At 33.6% G+C, this 21080-nt stretch overlaps 1 protein-coding gene across 1 annotated transcript in view; it reads left to right on the forward strand.

Moving 5' to 3' along the window:
• The window catches only part of LOC130019774 (sodium channel protein type 2 subunit alpha), a 93363-nt gene that overhangs the window by 54646 nt on the left and 17637 nt on the right, over positions 1-21080 (forward strand). The window contains exons 17-20 of the mRNA XM_056110419.1: positions 3992-4471; positions 16099-16222; positions 18111-18265; positions 20156-20329. Coding sequence (XP_055966394.1) covers positions 3992-4471; positions 16099-16222; positions 18111-18265; positions 20156-20329 — 933 coding nt within the window. The remainder of the gene's footprint in view (positions 1-3991; positions 4472-16098; positions 16223-18110; positions 18266-20155; positions 20330-21080) is intronic.

Consider the following 21080-nt stretch of genomic DNA (forward strand, 5'->3'; position numbering starts at 1 on the left):
GAGGCAGGCTTCCAGCCATAGAGCAATCTATCTGTCCCGTGTATCTACTGTCCTTAGTTGTTAGCCTCATGTTATGTTATTTTATACTCCACAAATGAGTGCAGTCCTTCTATGTCTGTCCCTCTCCTTCTGACTCATTTCACTTAGCATTATACTCTCCATGTCTATCTATATATAAGCAGAGTTCATGACTTCATCTCTCCACACAGCTGCATAGTATTCCATTGTGTAGATGTGCCAAAGTCATCTGTTCTAGGGCACTTGGGTTGTTTCCAGATTTTGGCTGTTGTGAACAGTGCTGCAATGAGCATCTATAGGAACAGATGCCATTTCTACTGTGCTTTTTTGCATCCTTGGGATATATTCCCAGAAGTGGTATTGCGGGGTCATATGGAAGCTAATTTCTAGTTTTTGAAGGACTGTCCATATTGTTTTCCAGAAAGGCTGGACTAGTAAACATTGCCACCAACAGTGAAAGAGTGTCCCTTTTTCCCCACATCCATGCCAGCAGTGGTTGCTTTTGTTCTTTTGAATGTGTGCCAGTCTCTGTGGTGTGAGATGATATCTCATTGTTGTTTGATTTGCATATCCCTGATGGCTAGCAATGTGGAGCATTTTTTCATGTGCCTTTGGGCCATTTGTATTTCTTTTTTGAGGAAAATTCTGTTCATTTTTTCTCTCCATTTTTTGATGGGGTTGGAGGTTTTTTCTTGTACAATTCTACTAGTGTCTTGTATATCCTGAATATTAATTTTTTATCAGATAGGTACTGGGTAAATATTCTTTCCCATTCTGTGGGCTCTTTCTGTATTTTGGTCACTTTTTCTTTTGAAGTGCAGAAGCTTGTTAGATTGATGTAGTCCCATTTGTTTATGTTTGCTTCCACTTGCATGATCAGTGCTGTTTCATCCTTAAAGATGTTTTTAACTTCAATGTTGTGGAGAGTTCTGCCTACATTTTCCTCTATGTACCTTATGGATTCATGTCTGATATTGAGGTCTTTAATCCACTTTGATCTGACTTTTGTGCCTGGCATTAGACAGAGGTCAGAGTTCATTTTTTTTTTTGGCAGGTAGTTATTCAGTTTTCCCAGCACCATTTGTTAAAGGGGCTTTCCTTGTTCCACTTCACATTTCTTGCTCCTTTGTCAAAGATTAAGAGGTCATATATTTGGGTGTTGTAACAGTATATTCAACTCTGCAGGTCTGTTTCTAGCCCAGTACTGTGCTGTCTTAATTACTACTGCTGTGTAGTACAGTATGAAGTTGGGGAGAGTGATGCCACCCATCTTCTTTTCCTCAAGGATTGTTTTAGCTATTTGGGGTGGGGGTTATTTTCCATATGGATTTATGGAGTGTTTTGTCTATTTCTTTGAAAAAATATCATGGGCATTCTAATAGGGACCACACTGAATTTGTACAGTATTGCCATTTTGATAATGTTAATCCTCCCTATCCATGGGCAGGGGATGTGTTTCCATTTCCTAATGTACTCTTTTATTTCTTGAAGTAGTGTTTTGTAATTTTCCTTGTATAGGTCCTTCACCTCTGTGGTTAAGCTGAGTCCAAGGTACTGGATTTTCTGAGGTACTATTGTTCCACTAGTTTTTCTAGTGAGAAATTTCAGAAGTAAAAGAGTAGATCTTTTATTTATTATTTATTTATTTATTTTTGTTCTGGGGCCAAACCTAGCTGTTTTCAAGACTTATTCCTGGATCCTTGCTTGAGGATCACTCCTGGCTTGCTCAGGGGGCCATATAGTGCACCAGGGATCAAATCCTTATCATTGCAAGGCAAACAACCTGTACTATCTCTCTTCCAAAAGAATAGATTTTAACATGTATGTCATAGAACAGGTGAACGATGTGTCAGTATAGATTGGACATGATTATTTGCAGTTTTCGTCTTCCCTAGAATTCCTCTTTTGTGCTATTTACGTTTTGTCCTTGTCCAACTTTATTGCTATAAACTTCTGAATCCATACAGGTGTGGTAATGATATATCTCTGTATTTGGTGCACAGTTTCAGGTTCTTCAACATTTTCACAATGAAAATATCGAATAAAGATGATACTCAAACTCAGAGTTAGAATAGAGAGAAAATATTGCCTCTTGGAGAGCCCAGCAAGCTACCAAGAGTATCCTGCCCACATGGGTAGAGCCTGGCAAGCTCCCCGTGGCGTATTCGATATGCCAAATACAGTAACAACAATAGGTCTCATTTCCCTGACCCTGAAAGAGCCTCTAATTGTTGGGAAAAGATGAGTAAGAAGAGGCTGCTAAAATCTCAGGGTTGGAAGGAATAGAGTTGTTGCTGGTGCCCACTCGAGTAATTTGATGATCAACTGGATGACAGTGACAGTGACGGTGATAAGAGAAAGAAACTCCAGAGTTAGGGAGGAATCTAGTAAATGACTAGGTTAAGTATGGTTCCTTTGGTGGTTTTTTTTTTTAATAGGAAGACTGAGTCTTTGTGTTTCTTGTCAAATGAAGTATTAGGGGATTTCCATCTAGATGTCTTGCTAATTTAAGGCCCATTTGTGTTGATTGAACATTTTGCATTACCATGTAGGATGTTAGGAACCAGGTATTGGCCTATTATCTATCTTCTGTAAGCCAAGATACAGAACATATCTTGGGCTGAATCTTCCTGCTTTGGGAAACTTTAAACTTCCTCATTTCCCAGAGTTCAGAAATTTGCTTGGATATTTAAAATATAAGATGGAAATAGGTAAAATGGAGGCACTCTGGGAAGCTGGCCAGGAAAAATTGAGGCTTCTTCTTTCAGTATGTTTGAATAATTAGGAACTCACTGATATCAATAAAATTCTAAAAACGAAAGCTATTATGCTTTAGGTTTTTACCAATGGAAGTATATCTGTTTTCTTAGAAAAAGTTTTAGCACATTTAGTGGGTTTACAATCACTCATCAATGTAGTGACAAGTTGAAGACCTGAGATGGAGACTAATTAGTCATCATATTCATAGCAATATCTGACTCGCCAATCTTTTACTCAACAGTAGCACTCTTATTATTGCATAATAACCATTGTATGGCTCTAATGGCTATAATTTTCTGAGCCAAAAACAGTGACTTGGATATAAGATAAACATGAATATGTATATATCTATATAAAATTTGAATTTTCATACTACATGCCTTTGTTCCTCTGCCGGTACCTTCATGTGTATGGAGAGTGGTCTCAGCATGGTGGTGGCTGGTTCTGGAGGTCTTTGGCTGCCGGAGCCCTGGTTGGGGCGGGGAGGGAAACTCAACCCACTCCCCTCCAAAGGGCCCTGGCGAGGACAGCCAGGCACGGGGGCAGGAGACTCTGTCATATTATATAATTTGAATTGGCATATATTTAATTTTGTCAAGTTATTCAAGTGCAAATATTAGTTCAAATACCAAAAATGTATTGGAATCATCTTTGGTTTTAGAAATACTTTTAAAGGGGTACTTAAAAAACACAAACAAAAATGGGCACTGGTGGAGGGATGGGTATTTAATCATTGTATAATTGAAACCCAAGCACAAAAATTTGTAAGTCTACAACTGTACCTCATGGTGTTTCACTAATAAAAATTTAAAAAAACACAAACACAAACACAAGTTATAAGTACCTTTAGAGTACTTAGTATCTCACACAATTTTTTCTTTTTAACTATATGTGTATTTTTTCCTTTTAACTATATTTGTATCTATATAATGTTAACTTATTTATATATTAATGCTTATCTTTTGTAAATGGGCATAATACAGAAATGCTATGCAGCAATATCTTCTAGGACTTTGCAATAATTTAAAAAGAAATCATGCCTTAAAATCAGGTATTCTGTTCATTCATTTTCCCATTTAGTCTCATGTATTCCATAAGAAATTATTTGAATATTTATTATTTTAAAATGGGATATAAGAACAAACTTAGAAAATTTATAAAGTCAATTGAAATAAAAGAATGTTTCATCACCTATTTTCCCTTTGTGTTTTAGGTTCTGAACCTTTTCCTGGCCTTGCTCTTGAGTTCATTCAGTTCTGACAATCTTGCTGCCACTGATGATGATAATGAAATGAACAATCTCCAGATTGCTGTGGGAAGGATGCAGAGAGGAATAGATTATGTTAAAAGGAAATTACGTGAATTTATTCAAAAAGCATTTGTTAGAAAGCAAAAAGCTCTAGATGAAATTAAACCTCTTGAAGATCTAAATAACAAAAAAGACAGCTGTATTTCCAACCACACTACTATAGAAATAGGCAAAGACCTCAATTATCTCAAAGATGGAAATGGAACAACTAGTGGTATAGGCAGCAGTGTAGAAAAATATGTCGTGGATGAAAGTGATTACATGTCATTTATAAATAACCCCAGCCTTACTGTGACCGTACCAATTGCTGTTGGAGAATCTGACTTTGAAAATTTAAACACAGAAGAATTCAGCAGTGAGTCAGATATGGAGGAAAGCAAAGAGGTAGGAATTTTTAAATATGAAAATCATGTTGGTTTTATATAATTTGCAACTTTAAAACTTACATTATTTTGAAAATCATGATTTAGTTTGGTAAGAAAATAGAAATTATCTAAGGAATATATTTTATAGCAAAATTTGCACAGATAATTTGGTGAAAGATTAAAATATTACAAATAATATACTTATTCATAATTTAAAATAACTATTATTACTTATAATAATGTTAACATGAATACTTTAATGTATTTTTAATGTATTTAACACTAATTTTGAATAGCAAAATGTGACTGACTGTTGTACAATTTCTTCCTTAAAATTCTCCAAACATGGCAAATTTTTGTTTTATTAAATATACGAAAAAAATATCTGAAGAGGGTTTTGTTCCAATTTTATCTTGCTGCTAGTTTTCATGAAATATCTTATAAAATGTGATCTTAGGGCCTGGGATGATAACTCAAGTGGTAAAGCACATGCAAATGTAAGATCCAGGGTAAGATCACTGGTACACAGCAATGCTGACTAGTGAATGCTGGGCACCTCTGCCTCATGCAGTGATCCTTCAGCCTGCACTGCTAGGCACAGCATCACCAGAACACAGTTGACTGCTACCACTACTAAAATTATATTTCAAAAGTATGATTTTAAATAGTTGCACAGGGATATTTACTCATGGAAACATGATCTGGCTATGTACTTGGTCTGTATAAACTTTCAGATTTCCCGAGGAATCATTTTTAAGGAAGAGATTGAGGTGAATTAGGTCAAAAATATAATTAGCATTTCATGGCCTTATCTAAACAATCTTAATATGTTATAAAATGTGAAATTGTAAATTGATCAACAATGTATGAGTATTGGTAGTTTAAAGCTTTGACTTGCCAGAAGGGTATAATACCAGAATAAATATATTGGTTTGTTTGTAGATTAGTAAGCACAGAGCATTAGACTCTTTAGTGTCTAATTGTTTAACTTTTCAAAAATGAAGAACAGATAGCAGGACATTCAAGCTTACTTTAAAAAAAAATAAAAATAACAGCTCAAATCAAAGATTTAAACTCTCCTGTCATTTAAATTGATTGACAGTGAAGATAAGGGCCTCTATTTTTGGCTCCTAGGAGGACTGTTTGGGGGAGTTTGAGGAACTGAAGGATAAAATTTAAGCTGTGAAGCAAAATCACATTAATTAGAGATCAATTAATGTAATTGTGAGTGAAAATACTTTTCTAAGAAGTAAATCTTAGATATTTTATATAATATTTCTATTTATAGCATAAAATTATTAAAGACTATATTTCCATTTTTCTTGTGTATAAAATAATGTTCTAATACAGTAAATAAGATGAAGTAATTATTAAATATAAAATTTATTTTAAAAATTAAATTAGTATTAAATTAATAAATAGCATTTAATAATAGTATTTAAAATTAAAATAGTATTAAATTAATAAATAGCATTTAATAAATAGTATTAAGTTAATAAATTAATTAATATGTAACTACTAGTTTCACAAAATTATTTATGAGATTTAGAGAACTGTATAAAATCTTATAGCCTAGGACAAAGAGTAACTATAATCCGAATGGACAGAGAGATAGTAGAGTGGGCTAGATGCTTGTCTGACTTGGGTTTGACCCTCAATACCCAGTATGGTCCCTGAAACCAGAGCTCAGAGCCAGGAGTAAGTCGAGCACTTCTGGGTTAGCCCAGAAGCAGCAAACAAACAAAAATGGAGCTAGTTGAACTACAGTGTTTATTAATAGAGCATTATTTTTAATTTTAAAAAATCTCAATATTTGATTAATAAATTCTGGATGCAAAGAGTTCTCTGGGTAGTATTTTAAAGATGGTACTAGCTTCTGGCATTGTATGTCATTAGAAATTGAATTCAACATTGAGAAAATAGAATTGGTTTATTAAATTTTACTCTAGATTTCCTCTCATTATTTTGACATTATTCCTAATAGTAAATATTTTCCCTATAATGAGAGATGTCCATTTCTATTTTTATATATGTTTTGTTTCAGAGCTTCATAAGAGTGAATTGTGTATAACTCTACCAGTTAGTTCAAAGTTTTGCTAGCTGAGCACCTTTCAAGGTGTTATTAACCTGACATCTGGTCTTGACTTTAAGACATTTTAAAGCTTCTGACTTCTCCCAAACATCTGTGATTTATTCTATCTCAGACTATAATATTTGACACAAGAGGAACATCCAGTAAGGTGGGATTTAGAGTAGGAAAATTTTAATTCTGATCTCAGTTTCTCTTGATACAATAAAACTTTTTCACTTGCTTTCTATCTAAATATTCTAAAATAATATACGTTAAGTTAGTGTTTTGAAATTAGAGGCACAGAATCAATCTGTTATTTGAAAATAGGCATTATTATTTTAGGATTAAGCTGTAAAGGTTTTTTTTAATACTTTCCTTCCACTGAGATAATTACATGGTTATTATAAGTTATTATTTGGAAAAATTTTCAGTTTTGCTTTTATCAACTTTTCTAAATTAACCATGAACTTGAACAATATTCTAGAAAGAATATGTTCAGGTTTTTATTATTTTGTATCTTGCTTTCTCTACGGAAAAAAATAAGACAATTAAAAAAGTTACCCATTAATTCTAAATACTCTCAACAAATATTTAGCTTTATGTCTTTTAGTTATTTGTTTTCTTAACTGGTGGAATGGTACTAATAATTATCACACGTGTAATAAATTGCATATTTTTCATAAATGATGTTTTTTAATTATATAAAAATATTAAAGAAGAAAGTAAATTGTTTCAAAAGTTTTAGAATGCCTAACATATTCCTTTTTTTATAGGGAAATTCTAATCAAATGGAGACAGAGGTGGTTTAACTGTCTAAACGAAATTCTCTTTTATGTCTTTATCATTACCAAATTATTATGTAGGCTTTAATAATTTTCTAAATAATTTAGAGCAGTATTTCTTAGCCATTTCCAACTATGGGTTCCTTGTAAAGATCCCTCCTGTGACCCTCCCCTACCTCCTACTGGTTGCCCTCCTATATCTTGCCATCACCCCATATAATGTGATTTTCATTTGTGGCCCCTTGGAATATCCTAGGAGCCCACTGATGTCCTACTGGGGGCCAACTAGACTTTGGTTGAGAAACACTGCTCTAGATTACATCCTTTGAAATTCATGTCATAATCAAGTATATTCTTATGCTATTCCTTTCCTACTGTGTGGCTTTGAATACTTTTTTTTTTTGAGTTTTAATAACATTCCACCCATGCTTTAATGATTGTTTCTCAAACTAAAATGACTAGTTCAGTCTAGTGACCTTCATTACTTACCATTCTTACTTCTCACAGGGGTAAAAACCAAGCTGGAGCCATCAAGAATGCAACTCTGGTGTTTTTAACCAGCCAGAGGCTCGTGCCACCACTTTTACCCAGGTTACCTAAGCAAGTTGTATATATATATATATATATATAAATATAATCAATTTCTTGATGAATTTTGACTGGCCTGCATGTTACTCAGCTACATTCCTTGCCCTTCCATTGGCAGTAAACTGAAAACATGCATAGCTGCTCTTACGCTGAGTCATATAAAGCATGGTCAGGCAAGTCTGGCAACATTAATTTAAAATATTTAGCTGCTATTTCCTTACATAGTTTTTAATAAAATTATATAAAGTTAAAAGTAAAAGTGCATGTGTTTCTGAATTATTTAATTTCCATTTAATATTACAGAATTTTTAACATGCTAAGATCTTAAAGGACAAGTCTAGAAGGCTTTTTGAAAAATTCTTGCAGAAAAGTACCCAACCCACCCTTCCTTCTTTTTTTCTCCCAAAACTATGCTTGGTAATGTTTTTTAATTCAGTGATATATTGTTTTTATGAAGACTAATCTGTAAATTAAAGCAAACTTTTATTCATTTACAAACATTTTAAAGGGTGTTTTAGTGGAATAATAATGTAAATGAACTGAAAGTACTGTTAACTGCAAGCTGCTCAGTTTAGAAATAAAGGCATCACTCTACCAGCCATTTACCAAAGGTGTTTGTGCACTTAGAATTTCATTCTTTTAGAGATTTCACTGATACTGAGCTTTTTAAATCTCTTAAGACTTAAAGGTTATTTTGTGAACAAAACCATTCATAAATATCGACAGACTTATGAATGACCATTAAGAGATCTGAAATCCACCTCTTCCTGTTGCTCCTCTATTCTTTGTTTCTGTCACTCATCTATTTCATTCAGATCTACCACAAAACTTTCTTGTGAAGAACATTATTTAAATATAGTATGCCCTATGAAGTTCATATAGAAAATTGAACCTTTGTAAGTTACTGCTTTTCTGAGATTTTTTAAAAGGGAACCTCCTTTTGTCACGTGAGTGTAGCAATGAGTATAATCACTAGTACTGTTCAGTGGCCTTGGTTTGGTGAATCGTTAGTTTTCCCATTGTTAAAATTGTTCCTTGCTCATTGCTTGATTCAGTTTAATTATTTTTTAAAGAGATGTTTATTAGTTTTTTTCTTTTGATGTAGTTTCTTCATTTCTATTATTACAACAGTAAAACTTTGACATAGGCATATTTGGTTTTCTGAAAGGAACAATAAAGATGTCATTTCTGGGACATTCTTTCATATTTTGCAAGCAATATTTATTAACTCCTCTCTAATTCACATAAGATAATGTAATATACTGGAGGAGTGGCATAAAAGGGGGACACAAGTTGTCTAACTGTTCATAGCTGAACGCAGGTAACCATAGCATGTATTCACAGGAACTAGAATTATTTTTTTTCTATTGTATATTAATTATTCAGGAAAGTGAAAAGTGTGGAATTTGACTCTTTGGGATAATAGTTTGTGTTTCCAAGTTGCTTAGAAAGAGACTAAATTAGTTTCCATATTTTCTGAATCTCCCACTTTCCACACAGAGAGGTAAGTAGAGAGGGTAATAATCTGATATCCTGTTGCACCTAAGAACTATAGCTAGAATAAAATTAATGAAGACACAATATGAAGTGATTGAGCTCACTTCATTTATTCTTACTCTCATATTATCACATTTTCCAATTTCCTTTGTCATTCCAAATTTACACAAATGACAAAATAGAAAAGAGAACCTTTATTGCAATAACAAAATTTAAGTTGGGAGGCATATTTCTCCCGCACAGGCTGTCAAGTATGGTTCAAAGAAAGAAAAAAGAGTTAATTTTATGTTCAATAGAATTAGGGTGGCATTATCTCTTGAGATTTCCAAGAAAAATCACATCTATGTGCAGGTAAAGTGGACATAAGGAATTGAGGAATATACAGTTAGCATACTTAAACATCACAAGCATAGAAAACAGTGGAGAAAACAGTGTGTATTCTCATATGGCAATGAGAACAAAGGTGACTGCAGTTCCAGGAGAGCTCTATCACAGTCTCTCTGGCCAACTCTGTCCAGGCAGGTGACTGGGAACGTTATCAATACAAAGCACCTTAGGCCAGTTTTTGTTTTCTTATCCCCAGAGAGCTGCTTTTGGTTTGTTTGTTTATTTTTATTTTTCTAATGAAGCAAGGCACTTGTTTAGAAAGATGTGAGAAGAGAGAAAGAAGAGAACTGTGTGGAAAAGAGAACAGGGTTTCTCCATAAGCAAGTAAAGAGACAAGCAAGAAATATTTTCAAGGAAGAGCACAGGCTTGGAGATCAAGCACAGAAAATCTTTCTCAAGTTTTATTTTGTTTGTTTGGTTTTGTTTTGAAAGTTGGAGAGAGAGAGAGCTGCCACTAGAGGGGGAGATTTGATGATTTAATTACACATTAAATATGTCTCTAAATCTCTTCTAGTTCCCCAAAGAAGTATACTACATTTCCATACAAGAGGTGCAAAGGGGGAAAAGTTGAGCAGGAAATCTGGATAAGCGATAGTAGGATAAGTTCAGTACAAAAACACCTGTGATTTTATCCTTGATGAGGAAGTTTTCAGTGTAACGGTAATTAAGAATGAAAAGGACACTAAATATTCAACATTTAAGAAGAAAATAACCAAACATATGTTTTTATTCACAATCTTTGTCTACTGAGAGGTAGACAAACCCTATTCATTATTTCTTGCCATTCTAGGAGAAATGTTAAAAGTCCTACAATTTTACCTCATGGTGTTTCACTAATAATAAAAAAAAGAAGACTCAATAAAAAAAAATTCCCACAATTTAAGGTATAGAAAACTTTGTAATAAATCAATTATAAACACAAAAATAATTTCTGAATAATGTAGCATAAGAATAATGATACCTCTGATTTCATATCTTCCTTTATAACAAAAGAGCGTCAGAAATTCTTTTTTTGGTATTAATGTGTCACTTTGGCTTTAAATCTACTCCAAAGTAAGCATGTATATTACTGTATACAACTTGACCAAGAAATTCTTCAATAGATTAAATAGATAAAAATAATATCCTTGTAGAATTAAGGATATTAAGCCATTAATTAAGCCATTTTTGAATACCAAAAATTCATATGCAAAATATTTTATTCAATCTGTATTTGAAGTTACCCTCATTTTCAAATTCCAATCTCTTTTATTTGATCAGATTTAAATATAATTTTTCATAAATTACATAAAATGATTACTGATTATTTTATTTAAAATGGAACTTAAATTTAAGAGAAACAATTATATTTTCTGTGGAAAATATAATAGGAAGGGTGTTTTCTCTTCCTTTTTGTTGTGATTAATTATTTAGAAAAATTACTTTCTGCAAAGAAGACTTCATTTGGTATAGTTGTTAAAGTTAGAAGTATAGTGTCTAAAAATACAAAGTGAAAAAATTACATGCTTTGATATTTATTTATTTACTAGTTCATTCAGTAAAATTTGATTATGGAGGGCCAGAAAAAAATATTTCAGTGGATATGCTTCTTGCCTTGCATGCAGTGTACCCTGGTTCCATCCCTAGCACATTAGATGGTCTCCTGAGAACCACCAGGAGTAATTCCTGAGCTCAGAACCAGGAATAAGCTCTGAGAACTCACAGATGTAGCTCAAACTCACTTACCCCAAATATGGTTCTGCACTCTTTTTACTCCTATGACTATACTTAGCCAGGCACTTAAGAGTTCAGTACAGTTTTAGTATGAAGAACAATATAACATATGTTCAACTTATATTTCCACCTGAAAATAAATGATTAACAATAATATTCATAGTATAAGAAATTGACTGCCTCCAATATGATCTTATTGCTACTCAGTAGAGGAGTATATGTATTTTTGTTAAAGTTTTCCTAGGGAAGACCTCTCAAAAATTACCACTTGATTCACTTGTTCCCTGATAATAAACACAAAAATTTAAAAAAGGAATCTACCTAAGTTTTACCAAAGAGTAAATATAGAATTTGAGAGATATAGACCTGTTTCTAGTTCAAGGCACTTCATATTTTGGGATCTTCTCATCTGACATTTTGGAAAGAATCTTTGGAATCTTTGGAACATTTACAAAAAAACAAATTTAATTTAAATTTTCTCCTTATCTTATTTTTTTGTTTTTTTTGTTGTTGTTATTATTGTTTTTTGTTTTTTTTTACCACACCTGGCTTTGCTCAGGTTTTACTTCTGATTCTGTACTCAAGGGTAACTCTTGCAGGGGCTCCAGGGACCACATGTGGTACCGGGAATTGAACCCAGGTCAACTGCATGCAAAGCAAGCACCATACCCCCTCTACTATCTCTCTGGCTGGAAACTACCACTTTGTGTATTTGAGTTCTAATAGTTTCAAGTAGTGATGTATAATTGGAAACAATAATTGATGAATTTGTGTTGTACTTTAGTTTGATCATAGTTATGATGATATCTTAAAGAGTTTTATATATTTAAATGGATTCACTTGATTTTATACATGTTTTCCCAATTCTATATGTTTTATTATGTTATAGTTTTTGCCTATTTTGTGATTTTAACAAAGTCATATTGTTTTTAATCAGGAAAGTTTTTATAAATCAGTTTCTAGCTTACACCTCAGAATTAAAGTTTGAAGCACATTTTGTGCAATATTTTAGTATAGATTTTGCTCTACTCTATATTAATACTTGTAGGAATAAGATTATAACTTGAACTAATACTAACTTTATGGTAATGAAATATGGGAAACAACAATGTCACAAACACTATCTTGAACCCACAATCTTTGACAGATCATATTTATAAATATTGTAATTTGATTACGATTGAGTTTATTTATGAATCTCTAGATAAAACATCTAGGGAACTCTCTTCTATAAATAGATAATGGATTGTTTAATGTTAGAAATTAATGAGCAGCTCAGATTCTTTTTAAACCAAGAAAATAATAGCTATATTAACATGTTTCAGGTATGGATTATACAAATATGTTTAGATATATGTTATAGGTAGATACATGTTTCACTTAAGAAGGAAGACAGAAAAGAATGAGCTGCCTTTTCTAAAAATGCTTCTTTCACCATTGGATCTGTGAATCTACATATGTAGAATGAAAAACATTATCAAGATTATTATTCAGTGCCATTTTTCCTGAATCCAGAATTAAACTAGTTTATTTGATACTTATGTTGGGTCTGAATAATTAGGAGTCTAATGTTGAGACAATGCTTTTAAAAGTTAATTATAACTGCTTCTGGCCATTACTCACATAGTTCAGAATCTGGCAGGATTTGGTTTGCTCTGCACTAAAATGGAAATATTGTATTCACTTGAAAGTAGAAATACTACAATGCATTTTAGAAGTAGCTAGTTGTAGAATAAAAGAGTCTACATTGGTCATTTATTCAAAAAATATAAAATTTTTTAAATTTTTTATTAGTGAGACACCATGACATACAGTTGTAGACTTACAAATTTTGTGCTTGAGTTTCAATTATACAATAATCAAATACCCATCCCTCCACCAGTGCCCATTTCCCACCACCACAAACCCGTAATAGATTGGGATGGAGCAATACCACAGCAGTAGGGCGTTTGCCTTACGTGTATCCAGCCCGGCCGAGCAGGATTCAATTCTTTTGCCCCTCTCGGAGAGCCCGGCAAGCTACCGAGAGTATCTCGCCCATACGGCAAAGCTTGGCAAGTTACCCATGATGTATTCAATATGCCAAACACAGTAACAACAAGTCTCAAAATGGAGATGTTACTGGACCCACTTGAGAAAATCGATTAACCACAAGAGGACAGTGTTTGGTAATAGTTTAAAGCGACACAAAAATGATAAAGCAAGTTCTTTGCTTCCAAAATATTAAGTCTGGTGAAACAAGTCTAGAGACAAAGAATTTTCTGAATACTCTTTGAAAGCTTTTAGCTTAAATTTTAAATATACAAATATTTTGTCTCATTAAAAAGACATTAGTTTGTTAACAATAATTTTAAAAATGTGATCTGTGAAGAAATGTTATATGTTATTGACAATATCAATATCAAATGTTATTGATATTATAATGTTCATCTGGAAACTTTTGAATATTTTGACCAAGATTCTGTCTGGTGACCTATCTTACCACTGTCAGGGATGAGCATTCATTTTGCTATAATGTTCAGCTGTTAATTCAACTTTTAAACAATAGTTATTGAATATTTGCATCATACCAAGTGCTAATGCAAACTCTAGGAAGCCATTTGTCAATGACAGTTTGAAACTGTGGAGCAACCTAATTGCAATCTCTAATTTTCCATCTGAATATTTGTTCCCTTGACATAAAGCTTCCTCTATTCTGTTTTTGCAGTATGATCCATTCTTTTCAATAGGAATGTTTTCCATTATTTATTTATTTATTTATTTATTTATTTATTTATTTTTGGCTTTTTGGGTCACACCTGGCGATGAACAGAGGTTATATCTGGCTTTGCACTCAGGAATTACCCCTGGCGGTGCTCAGGGTACCATATGAGATGCTGGGAATCGAACCTGGGTCGGCCACATGCAAGGCAAATGCCCTACCTGCTGTGCTATTGCTCCAGCCCCTCCCTTTTTAATGTAAACTATTCACAGCTAGATAGATATGACTAAAATTTAGTTTTTCTGATTAACCATGCTGTGTTTCACATTCTGCATATAAGAGCAACATTTTCTAGTCCTCAAATGGAAATCAAAGAGATTGAAATAAGAAAATATTTTATTCATTTCCTAGTAAATTCATGGACATCAGCATAACTATATTCCTGTGAGAATGTCTAAGATCAGGGAAAGAATAAGAATTATAAAAAAGCCTTACAAATTAAAATACTTATAATAAATCTCACATATATTTTATCTTAAAATATATTCAAGCATCAATGACATGATTAAGGTTTTAGTATTGTGATTTACTTAAAAAATCAAAAGCCTTCAAGTAGTTTATCACTATAATTTTTAACTTAACTCTTTTGTTCAAATATTAAAATGCCCTCCATAATAGTTCTGAGAAGGCATATATTTCTAATATATAAGTTGCTATCATTGCTATTGCTAAATTACACAATACAGAATCATTTTCAGTCTCATATTACATATGTATGTATTCTGACTTCATCAGTTCTACTATACCATGTAAATATTTTATATAAAAATGAAATGAATTTCTAAGGGAAATCCTCTACCCAAATGTGAGTACATTGTGTCTAATACTGATTATAGTATCTGTTTTATAGTAGCTGAACATACCAACATAATTTAATATGCATTTGATCATATGCTTCCTTCATCCCCTTTACGAAGTAGCTCTTACCAGCTTAGCCATGTCCAATGTTATGCACTAATGGTAATAACATTTGTAATAGGTCTGAGAATGCTGTGGACCAAACTACTCTGATTCCATGTGCACTCATACCTGGTCCTGTGTCTTTCATGAACATTTTGAGATCTTCATTTATACTAATTCTGTGAACTCTCTATCTTGGTTAAAGTTTTTTACATTTCAAGATTGAAATTAACTTCATGCTACTATATTTTCTCATGGGGTATTTGCTCTAAGCTAAATGAAAAGAGAACAGTCAAAGATTCATTAACAGGACAGGTAAGAATGCCAGAGTAACAAGTAGTTTCCGAATGCACAATGAGAGAGAGGAGTGCATTGGCCAGAGAGAATGCAAAATATCAGCTCTTGCTATAAAGCTAACAATGTGCGGCTCTTTCGGAATTAGAAAACTATAGAATGTAATCAATAACAAGTAGCGTATGTTTTCATGTCAATGAAAAGTGGATAAATCTAGATTGTTGCTTTTTATGTGCACTTAATCATATCTTTTCTGCATTTGACATGAAAATACATTTGTGCAGCTTTTGTCGGTTGGGTCACAATTTTAGAATAAATCTATACCATTTGCAAACTAATTTACAAAAGTATATCATATATGACCATAGACTCTGACAACTTACTTAAGCTCTCTGCAGGATTATTTCAAAATTTGTTCATGGGCTAAATCAAAATTATTTAAGTTATTAGTAGCATACTTTTAGAGAAAACAATGCTATGGTGAGGTATCTAACTTTGTGACCTCCTGCCTCTACTAAAGCGGACTGTCACTATGTTTAAGATATTTTTAAATTACAGATCAAGGAAATACAGAAGACTTGAGGGCATACCTTTTGCATTTTTTATATTAAAAGAAAATATTTTAAAAGCTTTTCTGTGGAATTGATTTTCAGAAGCTAAATGCAACTACTAGTTCATCTGAAGGCAGCACAGTTGATATAGGAGCTCCCGCTGAGGGAGAACAGCCCGAAGCTGAACCCGAAGAATCCCTTGAGCCTGAAGCCTGCTTTACAGAAGGTACCTGAAACACCTACGCTCATTAGATTCTTACATCTTTCCATCTATTCTCTCTTGCCTTCTGTTTCTTTGTTGTTGTTGTTGTTGTTTTGGGGGGCCACACCTGGCAATGCTCAAAGGTTATACCGGGCTCTTCGCTCAGGGATTACTCCCGGCAATACTCCGGGGGTCATACCGGATGCCACTGATGGAGCTGGTGCATCACGTGCAAAGCTGAAGCCTTACCAGCTGCACTCTCTCTCCGGCTGCACCTTTCACCCTTTGTGTCTTAATCATTTCTGTCTATGCCCAACCAATAGTCATATATTTCTCTGTTTATTTACTTTTTAAATATCATTGCAAAACGTTTTTAAGGTACATTTTAGTATATGAATTCATATATTCTTATTTTTTGAATCGTATTAACTTTAATAAACGCTGATACTTAGGGACAGAATGGAGAGAGCTTGCCTCACACACTGCTGATCGGCGCTCAATCCCAAGCACCACTTATGCCTCCTTGAGCCTCTCAAAAGTGATCCCTGAGCTCAGAGCCAGGTGTAAATCTTGAACATCATCAGTGTGGCAAATAAACAAATACCAAATAAATAAAATTAATAAAAATGAATGCTACAATTTTTTTTCTGGATTTGTAGCCTTTACAAATATTAAGGGGATGGAGAGTTAGTACAGGACCTATAGTACTTGCTTTGCAGGCAGCTGACCCCCGTTTGATCCCTGGCACAACCTGGTCTTCTTAACACTTAAGAGTGACCCAGAAATGGAGATATAAGCCCTGACCATCACTGGGTGTGCTCCAAATTGCTTCCTCCCCATCGAAAAATGGAATAATTGATGAGTGTGAAAACCAAATTATACATATTTCTCAATAATTTTAAAAAGTAGTCTTTGTTTTTTGAGTCTACGACCGGCAGTAGCGTGGAGGTCAGAACTACTCCCACTTCAGTGTTCAGGGTCTCTGCTCCTGGTAGTTCTTGTGGAACCATATGGAGCTAAGGATCAAATTCTCTGCCCAGATAGAAGAAAGTAGTTTAAAAACCAAAGTAGTACTTTATCATTCAATGGTCTGTGAAGATCATCATTAGGCTTTAATAGGTATCAGGGAAATATCTCAATAGCTCTAAAGGCTAGAGTGCATGCTTTGAAGGTTGTAGGCCCAACTTTAGTCCTCAGCACTGCTAAGTCCCCCTAGCATGGCTGGGGAGGAACACTAAGTACAGCAAAAGGAGTAATACCTGAGCACTACCAGGTGTACCCTTAAAAACTTCATATAAGTAAGTGAAAATAACAATTAAATAAAATTCTCTGTAAGCATGGCTTAGTACAAGGTCATTTTTTCTGGCATTAGTTCTGAATACTAAAATAATAGCTATTGAAATAAAAAAAAGGAAAGAATTACGTAGTATGTGACATCACGCCAATATAGTAATTAACTAAGGATTTTTTAAAGAAAACTAAGATTATATTTTTTGAGATATGGATCTGTTCTCTCTTGGACAATAATGCACTGAATCCAATTATCTAAAACTTTTTTGCATGCGATAAACATATTTTCTCATATGGCTGTGAGTAACTTGATGATTTTGCTGATCTTGGATAACTTCTCTCCCAAATCTGAGATCTTGGATGAAGTAACTGGGACAACTCAGCTAAAGGCCTCTTTTATTACATTCTCTAACACTGGCTGGACTTCTCCCTGTAATAAAAGAAAATTGCAAGAAAAATTCAGTGTTAAAGTCATGCCATCCTTCCCCCTTGTATCAATCTTGTTCTTGCCTTTCTTTCACATCAAAATATTTGCAACCAGGTAGTAATTTAGACAGATGTCCCACCAATGCAATGATAGTTAAAGAGTAATTCCTCTATCTTCTCTTCTGGCCTATTTTAGACTGTGTACGGAAATTCAAGTGTTGCCAGATAAGTATAGAAGAAGGCAAAGGTAAACTCTGGTGGAACCTGAGAAAAACTTGTTATAAGATAGTGGAACACAACTGGTTTGAAACCTTCATTGTTTTCATGATTCTGCTCAGCAGTGGGGCACTGGTAGGTGACTTTTGATCTGCGATTTATCTTTACCTGAAACCCCTTCCATTGCCTTGAATGAATTCAATAAATATGGATTTGCAATATGATAAGTGGATGAGAAATCTCATGTTTTCTAGCACCATCTAGAGGCTCAATAAAGTTACTTGTTCTGGAATAGGTCTAAGTCTAACATTAAATTTTTAATTCTAGAATCAGCTATATATTAATATGGTTTCTTCTAATATTTAAAGAAAAATCTCTGATAACTTTCAGTCAACAGAGCTAGTCCTTCTTAAGAATTACTATATGGACATAATATAGGAGTATTACATAAATGTATAATGTTTAACATACTCCGTTTTGCAGGGAATTCACCGATCTTATTCAGGCTCATTCACAAGAGCCAACCACAGTAAATAGAAAATAGTAGACCTTGAAAATAGCAAAGTGAAAGCATTGCAAACTTAATTTAAAACTGAGTTTATTCAATAGAAAAGTATATTTGGTCAAAGTACCATTAAAACACTAAAACATTGTGACCTGCATTTTCTTTGATAAGATATATATGGTTGAATTTCTTGTTTGTGTTCATTGTTTCAATTGCTCACTAGAGTGTGCCATAAGTTTATTTCAGTAGCAAGGTTATGTCATCATGTCTGAAGGGCTTTAACTCACCTCTGATTTGGTTAAGAATCACACATCTTGCCATGTACTCAGACTATAAACAATCAGTCCCACATTTAATGTCAAGAAGACAAGGAATTAAAGTCCATAAATTACTAATAACTTTACCATAGTCAATGATTGGTTTGTTACTCCCAGTCAAATCACACTACAATGCAACAGCTTACTGCCACAATAGCTAGCTTCTGATGTGTTTCTAGTTTTCACTATAAATTGAGTTATGATGACTTGAACCCTTATGCCAAATCCTGATTACAAATCTAGATGCCCATTTACTTAATAAAAATAAAACAAAAAGTTTCCTTGGCTCTCAATCCAGCCTACCACATTTCACTAATAGCTTTCTCATACAAGGATCAAGTTAGATAGGTGATATGTTTATTCACAAATGTTGTACACTTCATAGTGAGCTTTTTCGCCTTTTCTGAAGAGCTTTGCAAAAGGTTGGCATAGCAAGCTCCCAAATACATATCTGTATATGTTACCAGACTCTGAAAGAAGGGAAGGGGAGCCTGAGACAACAGTTCATTCCTCTGTCTTGGTTACGGGTCTCCTTGCTTTACACCTTATGTTTTATTACTGAGAACGTATATTACAGTTACTGCACATTGAATAAAGCAGATCTAATCTTAGATGACATTCTGCCTTCTGGTCTAAAGAAAAGCAGCCAGAAGTGCATTAAAGATGATAGTTTATAAAAAAAAAAAAAGAAAGAAGAAATACAGCAGCCAATAATCTCTTAAATTTTTTAACTCTTTTAGGATAACCTAAAACTTTTTTTTAAAAGATTTAAATCTTATCCTATGACCAAAATATTAACCATTATTGGGCTGGAGCGATAGCACAGTGGGTAGGGCGTTCGCCTTACAAGCGGTCAACATGGCCGACCCGAGTTCGATTCCTCCGCCCCTCTCGGAGAGCCCGGCAAGCTACCGAGCAGTCTTCGATATGCTAGACACAGTAACAACAAAGTCTCCAATGGAGACGTTACTGGGCCCGCTCGAGCAAATCGACGATCAGCGGGAGGACCTTTACCTTTACCTTTAGTAGAGATAATTATAAAACAAAAGGTAGCTCTGGGAAATAGTCTTCCAATTGTAGGCATCTGAAAAGAAGCCTGATGAGGGTATTTTTGATGTATATTTCTGGTTTGGTTAGTTTACAATTATATACAAGAAAATAATTTTGACATTTAAATTAACTAGAAAATTTTTTTATTTATAGGCCTTTGAAGATATATATATTGAGCAGCGAAAAACCATTAAGACCATGTTAGAATATGCTGATAAAGTTTTCACTTACATATTTATTCTGGAAATGCTTCTAAAGTGGGTTGCATATGGTTTTCAAGTATATTTTACCAATGCCTGGTGCTGGTTAGATTTTCTGATTGTTGATGTGAGTATTTTGCATGTTCTTATTTTATTCTGATGGCTTGTGATGATGTATACTATTACCAGCAATGTTGCCAACACATGGTGGGCACTTAATTACATACCACATGAGTACCAATATAAATGACGATTCACAGTTTCCCGGTGGGATGCTACATTTTGTATTTATTGATCTGGTTTCAATTAATAAATTAAAATTTCATGCTATACAGTACTATACTGATGAAGATGTGCTTCATTTCTCACTCTTAACTTTGTACCAAAACCATATTTAAATTCTCCGCAGGCAGCTTTGACACTAGTGTCTTTGTCATCCACAGAAGTATGTGGCCCACATACAGATACAACAATTATAGGGAAATTTTTAAGTAGACAAGAGACACTTTTTGATTTACATTAAAGTAGAAAGATATTGATGATTGACATTTAAAGGTCTTAATGAACTGCATTTATTTTGGAGTGAGTGCTTGGATCATACCTGCTGATATTCAGAGATTACTTCTGGCTCTGCGCTCAGTAATTACTCCAAGAAAAGACCTGAATTTAGTTTGGAATGTAAAGGAAGAGAGCAACAGAATATGAGAGGTTTTAAAAATTGAATGAGATAATTGTGAAGAAGATCTCACCCTTTTTTAATTAAAAACATAACCTGAGATATTTTATTCAATAATCCTACTGGCCACAAAAGCAATTGAAGAATTTTTTCATTCTCCTTATTTATTAAATAGATATTTTAGTTAGTATAATACCAAAAT

The sequence above is a fragment of the Sorex fumeus genome, unplaced genomic scaffold (assembly GCF_029834395.1).
Source record: "Sorex fumeus unplaced genomic scaffold, SorFum_2.1 ptg000009l, whole genome shotgun sequence".
In the NCBI taxonomy this organism is placed as follows: Eukaryota; Metazoa; Chordata; class Mammalia; order Eulipotyphla; family Soricidae; genus Sorex; species Sorex fumeus.